Genomic DNA, 12401 nt, shown 5'->3' with positions numbered 1-12401 from the left:
GTGGATGCATTCGTGTCCACAGCAACTTGGCCTATCCGACTTCCGTTCTGTGACTCGCAGTATCAACCATATCTCATGGAGCAATTCGGAAGAGATCAGCTCGGCTTCGGTTGAACGATAAGTAAGTATGTCTTTAACTAAAGGCAAATAAATGAGCAGAGGGTGCAGAAGGTAGGGGAATGCGTGTTATACGTAAATAGGAAGTTAGCTTAAGTGAGGCCGATACGAAAAAGGGATGCATTGCTTGAGCAGGATAGTTGAAAAACCAACGTATAGGGAGGCTGGGAACAAGCTGACGGAAGCCCCTGAAATCCGGCGACCTAACCCGCCGATCTGGTCAGTTTTGTGTACTAGCGATTTGATGAATTGTGATCTGTGAATGCTACAGAAACATCACTATTTCGCCACAATCTGTACATAGATACGATGAATCACTGTTACTTTACCGAACTTTGTTTGAAACTAACATAACACATTTCAAGGGATTATATATGTGGACTAGTTTGTAGCACCTTTGATACTCGACATACGAAACATGTTACCATGACACAAAAACTGTTAGAAATTCAAAAAAAAGGCTATGGGTTAGAATGCTGTATGAAGCTGTGGAAGCTATTTATTGTTGTGGAAGCGTACATTGCTAAAATGTTACTTGTGTAGAAATCTATTACATATTGTGCGCTGTCAAGATCTCTTTTCAATGGGCCTCTTTTTATATTTCTTATAATATTTTACGGTTTCTCCTGCTTTCGACGCCGTTTAGACATGGCCTACTTTGGACGATGCCGAAAGAAATCAATATATATGATACAATAAAAATTCTACCATATTTCGGATCATTGCTATTTGCTTACTTTACAATTATAAGTCGCATACTTTTGTCCCCTTTGTTATTGCGACAGGGCTCAGAAGACGACAGAAGTTGCGACAGAAAACTTGAAGCAGTATAGCCCGATACCATAAGCGATTGCCCTCTTCCCAAAGGGATGTTCGCGTGATTCCTACAACATCCCACCAGGACGCAACAAATTACCACGGTCGACATCTTCCCATAACAAGGCTGTATTGATTTGATTCAACGGCTGGTGTATTACGTTAACAGTTGTCTCCCAGTTCTTAAAAAGGACAAGCTTACAATAATTATCTTATTATAATTCGCTTTATTATCCGCTCCTGTTATATATTCGATATTGACACAAAACATAATTGAATGAATAAGATATCTGTTTTGATCACCGCAACCTTCATGAAGAGTTGGATGTTGGCTATACGACAAAATAGCCACTACCACGATACGCTATGTACTAATATAAACTAAATAATCATAAAGAACTACTCGATTTTGGTAAATGATAACCGAGTATGATAAGAGCGCAGTTTTTTACGATAATAGTGTTATTCGCACCCCAACCCGCTCATCATGCCCTGCCTATCACGCCCCATTTTCACGCCGTCATTCTACAGCTTAATAATTAAATTAAGAAATTATACCTGAAACGTAAAATGCGCTAGCAAAAAAAAAGGGGTACCAATTCGCGAGGCTGTACTTCGGTCAATACTCTCTCTCTCGTTGCCAGTGAGGTCCCCTATTGACATTAGTTATCTTATCGATAATAAGACACATCGAGCTGAAAAGGGCAGATGCTTTTTCTATGGTGGGAATCCGAGTGGGTGTAGTTGCCCCATCTTGTTAATAGTTGTTAAGAGCGGTTTAACTCATGTCGAGGTAAACGTAATTTCATTGCACAAAAAAAAGAGCTCGCGCAAGCCCTTGACCTACACAAAACCTAGTAGTGAATTTTATAGAAATTGTTTTGTCGATCTCGATCCTAAGTGCCACAATTTTGGTCAAGAAGAACCCAACACTTCTGGCCAAATCTACCGATGATGATGGTACTGATCGCAGTTATAGAAGTTACCCACATGCCTAGATTTAAAACATACTGCCCTCATATGTACACCGTAATAGAAAATAACGAAAACGACTGTAATATGATGCGATTCTATAGAAAAACCATATGGCCCATAGACAAATAGAACGGACGTGGCTAGTGAATCCTCAGAATGGATGGGCTGTTTAATGGTACCTGATTGATTATCAGCGCGAATACTGCCTTAATGAAGAATCGGGGAGGTTCTTCTTTTCTTAATTAGATCGAACGCGTATAAAACGGAATTGTGAACATAATAAAGGCAATAGCACATACTTAGCTTAATGCTAATTATAAGATGACAATTGTGCCGTGTGGTCTTTACGTGTTGTAAACGTATACGTATCGATAATGATGCAAACGTCAATAATTTTCTTAATTCGTGGCAATGTACAATTCACGTTTATTTCTACTGAACGCCAAAAGGGATATATTTTTTATGCTTCTTACTAGATACGACATTCTGAGGTTTTGGACCTACAGATATGGCCTATAGGGTTGAGTTTCGTAAGAACTTGCATATAGGAAGATAACAAAGAGTTTGCTCTAGAACTCGCTTACTTTGTAAGGTTGCACCATGGACGGAAATGCAAAAATACAAAAAGTCGGAGTACAATTTCTCTCTTGTGACCGCTGGTCAAACCGCTTCACAGAGTTCCTTTTTTCTTCCGACAATCGGTAAGCTTATCGTAGAGGTTCCGTTCCTCTCTGGATAACGAAAACAGAAAATCCCCATTACTTACATTGGGGGAAATAACGGATAGAACGGACTCTACCTAGTGATAGTATATGTGCATAAAGCAGAGGCTATCTCCAGCTTCCGGCAGTTATAGTCGTGGGCTTTGTCGTGATACGCAATTTGTTCAAGGTTAGGGCTATCTTCAGAAAGAATACCAGCGTTAACATAAGGTGGGCTAACATTGAACCTGTTTCATGTAGGATGACACTGGACAGTGGCAAACGCCGACATGATAGTGAATCTATTTGTATCATTGCTGGTAAGAGCATGGTCTAGAGATGCACAGTGTTCGCTCATGTTGATAGTCCGTTTAGCCTCTATGTGTTATAGGAGCTTTCGTTTGCTACACTATGTCTTTTAATGATTCGGGTTTAAAATTACGAAACCAATATAAAGAGGGTGAAAAATTATGTTATAAAAACAGGACTTCCTTGCTCATTCGGTACATGAGCAATTTTGAGTTTTCCCTATGAGATTAAGTACATCGAAGTACTTATTCAATGTAGCGTTCTACGATCCTCCCAAGTGAAGCTACGAACGTACATTATATTTTTGTACAAAAAATAAGATTAGTAAGATTTGTACACTGCTGAATTCCTATACTTTACTTGGTATATGGTTTATATATATATATATATATATATTATATATATATATATATATATATATATATACCAAGTAAAGTTTAAATAAACAGGTGTCTTCAAGCCTGTCGAAAACGCACTTGGGTCCCTTGAAGACGACACTTATTCTGAAAGGCGTGTGATAGCGTTTACGGGCGAGAACGTGGCGCTCCTCATGGCTCTCTTCGAGCAGTAGAGATCCTTCATTATGAGTTCCCGCCATCCAGCTCCACAGTCGCCAAGCAATATCATCGAGAAGCTTTAAGAAGACTGAGCTAGTCTGCTCGACGCAAAACATCTGAATTGTGACGCTAGCCCACACTTCACGAATCGCACAGCGATTGTCGCTAAAGAAACCTAACGTGTACGTTGTCCGAACCCTCGTATTCGTTAAACTTAGCCCCCTACGAATTTTTCCTACTTGTTGAACTAGAGGAACGCCTGGACGGAGGGCGTTTCGACATGATCGAAAGAGAATCGCTGGCCGCGGTGAGAATCGCGGTGCCAGCGATCAAATTTGTGTGTTGTGTCCGGTGGAGATTACTTCGCAAAGGACAACTTGAAATTAAACGATTAAATAAATACGTATTAATCTGGAACAAACGACTCATCCATTTGTGGAAAAAGGGCTATGTAGAGGAAATAAACAAATCAAGAATCCTAAAGGTTATCCTGCATACATATGCGCTGTTCCTGACCTACGAACGCTTTTTCGATATCTATGCTAGTCTGCACTGGAACCTGTTTGAAATCCGTTTAGTGACTATCGTACCAGCGTTATGGATTCTAGAACTTCTTCATCAGCCTGACCCTACTACACGTTCCATGCGGTATGAAATGCATCTAACCTGCAAGACAATGTCCGGATCTTGGGGAAGTTCCCGGTCGTTGAGCGTCCACCGGATGTGATTGAGGGGCGGGTTGGCAGATACTAAGCATTCGAAATAGACGTCACTGCCCTCAACCAAGCGGGACAGTGATAGTCCTTCACCTAAAGACAGACTTACGATTGGGGGATCTACAAAAGAAATCGCATAGCCAGAGCAGTAAAAAGAAAACCGAACTATTAGCTTGGTTTTCAAGAAAATCATTTTGTCTTATTACTCTACACGTCCACGTAAATACAAATGGGAAATAATTAAAACGTTTGTTTAGCTATCAAAAACCTCTAAGCATTTCAGGTAACTATAATTAGTCCCGGTAATAGGATAGTGGGTAACGTATTTGCGTGTCAATATCAGAGACATGTTGTGGTCTAGGCTCGAATCCGGACAGAGACAGGCTTTTCGTTTCGTGCTGAGAGCAGGCTATCTGATAAAATACCTAACGACTCTACCGGACGACTAAATGTCGAAACGTAGAGTCAATTATAATTAGGAAATTTTCCGCAATGCAAACAGTGTAGTATTACGATGAACGCAATTAGCATCTAAAACGTGTTAAAATATCATTGCGTTTATTACGTCAATAAACGGCAGCGCACGCACTAATTAATTCGCATAATCCATATGAGAACAATTCGAGAGGTCTTTTGGGTAGTCAGCTTTGTCATCTATTAAAAGAGCCGATACCCGATAATCCCGCGCGAGGCAATGCCATAGATTTGCACAGGGTATATCAATTGCGACCTCGCAATCACACGAATCCTCCCTACAATTGTACGAGAGAAAGAGAGAGAGAGAGAGGGAGAGGGGAGATGGGGGTTGATACTCACGAAGAACGTTGAGTAAAACAGAGTCCTCCCATGTACTTCCCGGCAACTGATGGTTGCTAGCACGGCAGATTAGCTTTTGTCCATTCTCCTGAGGACTCATATGCAAAAGTAGTGTCGATATCGTTGTGTTACCTGACGAAGACAAAAGAATAATTATAGCAAAAATGATAGTTAAACTAGTATGTGATTAGTGAAAATTTGCTGCTAACCAATAGAGAAACACAAAGGAGTCTTGTCTGTTCGCTTTTCTATATATTTCTATACTGTCTGAAGAAACAGCCCGAATTTAATTCACGTACTATGATTAACGCACGATCTATACAACATCTGAGCGGGATTTCTTTCCTATTTGGACGTCCGATAACGGCTAGGGACGCTAACAGGGACACCTTAGATTCATTAAATAACTTGTAGTAGGTAGTGTCGTTCAGTAAGCCCGTTCTAAATACGACGTCTTTTAACTTGCGCAAAGCAGGCCAACGTTCCGTAGCGATTACCGCACTTGGACATGGGCACGATTTTTGCACGATGTCGCTCAAAGGAAATGTCACTGCGATACATGCTAACTTAATAAAGATAATTAGTAACCTCTAGGCGTAACTCAGATTGTTTTTAAATGGTCACATAATACTGTGTTAGCTAAATTATACACATACACATATATTTATGACTTTTCTGAGGAGTATTAGCGCAGTACGAGCATTTAGCTTACACACTTTGCCGGATGCTATTTCTAATTAATGTCTTCAACGTATTATTTGATTAAAAATGCCCACTTAATCAGACCAGTTTTGTGCGAACGTTTTTACGAGGGGCATTATTTACGCTTGACGAGCTTAGTTGTCTCCTATTGTCGTCGTTCACTGAGCACGCAACCGATGAATGGAACTAGGTCGTTTATCTAAGCGATGTCAGACCTATTCATATATGCCCAAAACATATCGCACCCCGATTTATTACTAGGTGTGCTAGGTTTTTGTGTATGTGTATGAACGTATGCGTTTTACCTAATAGGAATTTTATTAGATATTCACGGAATGTCAGCTGATCCCAGTTAGAAACGCGGTGCTGACGCGTTCGCGTCTTCCAGTGCAATTTGTTAACATCACAATAGTCGAATGTTTGCGCCCAATTCGCATACATTTATACATTGTAGTATATGGATGTAGGCCCATCCGGTCATTGCCTATCTACCGAGCCCTTTGCTTAGCCCTAAGACGTTGGCCGTTATTTAGACGAACGGAGCCGTACAATAATCGAACATCCATAAAACTCTTACGCTAACGGTGAACTATTTTGGGTCATTGTACCCAATCCAATCGGCATAACTAAACCAAGCTGCCGATCAAGAGAAACGCTACATAAACAGACAATATTAGCTGTTACATTGGCTAGTGTTTAAATCGCACATCTTTACTACAGCATCAACTTTAGCTGGGAAAAAATACGTTTTCTTGTTTAAAAGCTCTTAGCATAACAAAGTGCTTCGAGTTCTTTGTTTCGAAGTGCTACTGCGTTGGATACCTCGGCTCCTACGGAGACCTAGCTCGGAGTTGTACGACTTCGGATAACGCCGAAGGCGCTCGCCAAACATTAAGCAATTTGTGTATTTCAAATACAATCTAAATAAGATTTCCATATTATCTTATCGATCTTCTAGAAAATGTATGTAACATAGAGTGAACATAATTTTGTCAAATAAATTAGATAAAATACAACAGTGTACAGCAGATGAGCTTAACTACTCTGTAAAAACATTGAACATTTTGAGGTTTCGATAACAATAAAACATAACACAATGTGAGACCAATCCCTCGTTCCACTCTTGTGCCGGATTGCGGGTAACGACTAGCTAGCATTTTCATAGATAGGCTCGCGTAAGGTAATGGAATTTCAGTAATATAGAGCTCGGGTCTTTTGCAGCTTTTTGGTTGTTTACAGCTCCGAATTGTTATTACCTAAAATGACAGTCGACACCTTATGCTATTCAAGCGTATGGCATGCAAGGCAAAATCAAAGATTTCCGCAGCAGGACCCTTTTCGTTGAAGTCACTGTCTCATAATAGTGTTCCAAAATAACAATAATCATAATAGAACAACTCCTGCCAAGATGATCATACGTACCGTCGTCATCAGTGCTAATATCATTGAAGAACGATTCGATCTTCCTCGAAGTGAGGATCCACGTCACGACTGGGAAAGGCCTCGATCCACTAACGCGACATCGAAACTCAGCTGAAGCTCCTGCGTCGTAGCGGGAACCACTGTGCTCTACTTCGACTGACAGCGGCGGTACTGCAAGCAAAAACAATACTTTATATACATATACAAATGTTACCTCCATGTTTCTACTAGCCAAAACACCGAAGTCGAGTATTTGTTTCCTTTCAACAACTACTCAAAATATATTTACATGTTTAATAATGAAGGTGACTACCAATACGAGTTTCTGGGCGACCCACATTTGACAAGGGTATTAGAAAATAGCTTTGAAAAAATAAAAGAGTTCGATTATATATGTTATCGTATATTCTCCAATTAAGGATATTTTAGGCAAGTAAAAAAGAATCAAATAATTAATTAATCTTTTTGAAATAGCCGCTCACTGACACAATCGAAAGCCCGTTTTATACTTTGTTGTTAAGTAAACTCTTTGAGCGATCACTTCTCGAAGAGTAGCTCTTAGTTTTTTTTTTCGTTCAATTAAACACGGTCAAAACAAGCTAATTTGGAAGACATTTCATAGTTTCGTATGCAATCTAAGATACACAAATGTCAATCACATACTTTAAAGTTGTCTGTAAAGTTTACGACGTTCCATGAAAATTATATTCATGGTATAGCAGATTGTCGTTTCCCAAGTTCGTGGAGTAAAGGCAACGAGACGCTATTGTATGCATCGATTTCAGTATGGCTAGATCCACCGTCAAACCGGAACGGCTGTTCTATTATGAGTGTGTTAAACAAACTACGAAAAAAGCCAAACACCCTGAAGAGGCCAAAACGATATCTTACACTATGTTCGTTTGAACGACTCTATTTGCCATAATTCTCTATTTTCGGAAATAATTAGTGTGAGAACGAATAGCGGCCTTAGAGATCAATGTATAGGCCGCAAATTATAGACAGAGGTGGAATAACTTGTGTCTGAGGGCGGAGCAATAGACACAACGATCCCTCGTTAGTTCAAGAATTCCCCATTACTGCATTAGAGGTGTTCCGGGTCAAAAAATTGGCTTATTAGCGAACAATTGCTACGGCCAGCCGGCTGGACCGCAGTCACCTCGAGTGGCCTGTTTGTACAAGTACGAAGAACGTGCACACAACATATAGACCGTGGTAGCACAAGATTTCGTCTTGCTATCCTTTACAAAATATTCAGTGACCGTCACGGAGGTAACCGTATCAATACGCAGTGTACGACTAGTGGAACTTTCCGTTTGTGTGAGCTTCTAATTCATTTCGGACTACACAGCAAGACACTAACTATATTTTTCCCGTATACGGCCTATTCATTACGGTCTACGGAATAGATCAGATCTTTTAGCACAATTGTAATTGCCGAGGCAATTGCACAGGCCGAGCAAAGAAGACGAAAAAAAATACGCTCGTGAAAAAGGGCTATGAACAGAAAGGGCATTCAGCGCGAAGACGTATAAACGTCAATTTGATAAAATTTACTTCTACCCTTAAAAACGACATAAATACGTTAAATATAGTCATATTACATACTTTTAAAAGACTGCTCCCATAAAGGAAGGCCGTACGGTTCTGCCTTTGATTTTAATTAAGTGAGGATAGAACATAGGCAATATCTTTTGGTACGAAATTAGTACTTCATTATTTGAAACTAATCATTACATAGCATTAAGGCCGGATTGATTAGGCGAGGCCTACGAATTGAATACGACACGCGTGCGTGACCTGTTTCCATAAGATCTCGAACAGGACCGCGCGCATGACAATAAAATGGCATATGCCTTAATAATACTAGGCGCTCATTCTGGACTACTTCATCTGATTTGGATTTCAAAAGGTTGTGAAGTGTCGGTAGTATGATATGTATTAACGATAGCTCCAACAAGTAGGTCTATTCATTGGTGAGATAGTGATCGGTGAGGTTGCACCTGACGTTTGCCAAAAAGGCCAGTACAGGAAAGCTTAGAGGATCACCTGGCTAAATTTTATGACTAAACGGGAGATCTAAAGACTGGAAAAGCGAGATCATTAATTGTGGAAAAGTATGCTATTGTTCATTCTCATACATCCTTACTAGATCTGCTTCCATGCCTGTGTGCAACTCTGACAGAAGCTGGGTGATGTGATGCCTCTTTTGAGTTTTGGGGAATTTATGAAGCCTTCGCCAAGAGCCAAGATTAGTAACAAAACGTTGTTATTACTGTTATATAGCTTGCAAGGGTATGCAGTATATACAAACGACTACACGTCTTAAATAGACAAATAGCGATCTCCTACTATTTAGTCTGTCTTATCGATTCTTTTGCCAACCAAGTGTGATACGCCGCAAATCGAAAGCCTTCATTTTGCTTGGTCTCTGTGTTGGCTTAATTCAGTTCTTACTATCTTTTCTCGTCTATTTATCACATGGCGTTGCATTGTCTGCTACACATTTCAGTAGTCTGCATCTAGTCGATCTGTTTAAGATTAACTACTAAATACGTAACTGTGATACTCGAACGTTATTGCAGCAGTCGTGTTTGGCTTCCTGCTTGGAAACAAATCGATTTTTCGAGTAGGACATAGTCAGCAACTCTAGCATTGTGAGGAGAGTGTAAGCTTTTTCGATATCTATTCTAGTTCCCAAACGATCCTTCTTATACCTTGCCTGGCTCGACTAAGCAACAGGCCTTTCAGGGCTCCGCGGTGCGATCAGACTGCATGACTCGTTCTCTTGACGCGCTAAGCTCGAAACAACCATGGTGCCAGAATAACAGAACAAGCGGTGGCCGCATTACTAGCAGCGACAAGAGCAAACGAACAATATCGAAGTGAAAAAAATACCACCAAGATTTGGATAGCGGCTTCGGCCATGTCAGTCGTATGCCCAAGAGACAAACGTGGAATCGGGTCGGGATCATGGCTTCTGGCCAATAGGGGACGCGTTCGTGGTATCATTCCGCTCGCTTTGAAGTGATCCTTCAACCCGACTGCGCTTCCTCCAGAAAGAAACTTGATTGGCGAGTGCGCTACGCGTCTATGGGCCCTATGCGTATTCGCGTATGGTTACGTGCACTCGACTAGATTGGGACACGTAGCTCCCAGTGTGTCTACTGTAGCCGTCTTAGGTGTTACTTTCGTGCTGTTCGCTTGAATTTGCTGCTATTACAAAGCCGTATAGGCGGATTGATGGAACGACGAGGCAAGTATTATATACGGCTGGAAATTTCCGTTAAGCATTGACCCACGCATCATCCAGGCGTGGCTACCATCCAACATATAGCTATGTGCTAATTTTTTTAACGAAAAATGCCCGCCTAGATATGCAGAAGGAAGTACGAAGGCATTACGGTGACATGGGGAGCATTAGAGGGGCCACAAGAGGGTATAACGTATGACCCTCATTAAATTAGGTTTAGGAGTTAAACGGTTCTACAGATTGAGAAATGGCGTTTTTAAGAGCTGGCAAATGTTTGCTTTGTTGCTGTCTTGTGAATCCACTCTGAAAATAGATAGCATGAACAAAGCCAGATGAAAAGGATAAACGCTAGATTATTAAAACAAACGTCAGTTTAACTTGGACGCCCCTCTTTTATAAACACAAAACAACATTTCATAATGCGCAGTTCAAATCTTCCATCAGCGATAAATGTTCGCCATATTCTTAAAGATTAAATAGTGAAGTAACCGGCACTTCGGCGTTAATATTAGAAGGGAACATTGTTTTTCATCGTCTCACCCTCTTACATCAAACATTCACACCCATGTAAACATTTAGGACATCTAGAAAGGTGTGGCAAGGGCCGTCGGTACTCGAAGAGTCGGTCTCCCATTGTACGACCCAAATAAATTTTCGGGCCAGCATTTGGACTTATGGCCGTTAGGGTTTGGATGGCAAATTATGATGTTGTTTCGGCATCACTTTGTTATACATACGATACCGATTTGCATGGTTTGGCCTGCACAGGGAATATCTAGCTCGTATGAAGTATACGAGTCGAATACGCACTATGATATGACCCCGAAAATCATGGTGTACATAGTCATCATTGTATCTGTGTACAGTGTTTCTATGTAATTTCATGGTAATTTATTCCACATTGGAATTGACTGAGATCGGTAGATCCGGTTTTCGTCCTGATTGAGTTGTTATTAGTGCCGATCGGTATGCATCAGAGCTCTGAGCTATTACGCTAAACTGAATTGTGACGATGTACAAGCGGCCAACATATTTAGAGCCGTCGCTACGTATTTAGAGACCATACGTACATGCATTTACTTATAATAATGTTATCTTCACTAAATAACATCTATGAGTAATGTTATTTTTTAGAAACGATTTTATGGAACGAGCCGTTTTTTTTTTCTTTTAACGGCTCGTTTCATAGAAGTCTGCAAAAACGGTCAATATATATATATGAAGATATAACTACTATTTTGATTTATAAAGATAACATAGACTTTGGCCGATGGTCCGTAAGCGTCCATTGACCTTAGAATGTAACGCGACACATTCCGCTTCGTGTACTTTAAAGGTGGAATAAATTGTTGTGATGACAATAAATTGATTAGAGCGTTAGTTACGCTGTTAGTACGATAGTGGTTATCTTTTATAGACTGCTCTGTTCAGTCCTGAGTTGTTGAGTTAACACAGCAATGGAAATACTCACAGATGAGATCGATGGTAACAGATGCCACCTGAGGTTTGTCAGAAATCTGGTTCGAAGCCTCACAGCTGAAGGTTACCCGAAATTCGTCTCTGGTTAAGCGGCCGATGTCGAGAACGCTCCAATAAACTATTGCTCGAGTACTATTCGAAAACAGTTGCTTTTTCGGATAGATCGTGTAGCGTCCCCCGTTAACAAGTTCAACGCCATTCCGACGCCACACAACTTTGGGTAATGGTTCACCTAGCAGATAAGCAAATATACGTAAGCATTACCGGAGTTTTGCTAGGTAAGAATTCTAATTTAATGTAAATGCCAGCGAAATTTATGCTACTGATAAGCGTGTCCAGGAGAAGTGTTACGTACTGGACTGTACAAGGAATAGGTGTTTTGAAAATGGGAAAAAAAAATACTTACTTTCGTTATGCTGATAGGGTGATCATATTGGAGCTATATATAAGAAGCATTGATCAAAAGCCTGAAGCATTATTGGTCATAACGTCACGACATTTTGAGAAATACTCGTCTATCTAGCACTAGAACGCTTCA

General features: G+C 40.5%; 1 protein-coding gene across 1 annotated transcript in view; it reads right to left on the bottom strand.

The window, feature by feature from the left end:
• The window catches only part of LOC111260992 (adhesion molecule nephrin), a 60269-nt gene that overhangs the window by 17220 nt on the left and 30648 nt on the right, over positions 1-12401 (bottom strand). Inside the window, exons 5-8 of the mRNA XM_086968542.1 lie at positions 11856-12113; positions 7132-7302; positions 5008-5139; positions 4142-4311 (exon numbers count right to left, since the gene is read on the bottom strand). Of these exons, the coding sequence (XP_086824668.1) occupies positions 4142-4311; positions 5008-5139; positions 7132-7302; positions 11856-12113 (731 nt within the window). The remainder of the gene's footprint in view (positions 1-4141; positions 4312-5007; positions 5140-7131; positions 7303-11855; positions 12114-12401) is intronic.

This window comes from Varroa jacobsoni, unplaced genomic scaffold (genome assembly GCF_002532875.2).
Source record: "Varroa jacobsoni isolate VJ856 unplaced genomic scaffold, vjacob_1.0 scaffold_56, whole genome shotgun sequence".
Taxonomy (NCBI): domain Eukaryota; kingdom Metazoa; phylum Arthropoda; class Arachnida; order Mesostigmata; family Varroidae; genus Varroa; species Varroa jacobsoni.
The sequence above is the reverse complement of the archived record's forward strand: the minus strand, read 5'-3'. Positions and strand labels throughout refer to the sequence as shown.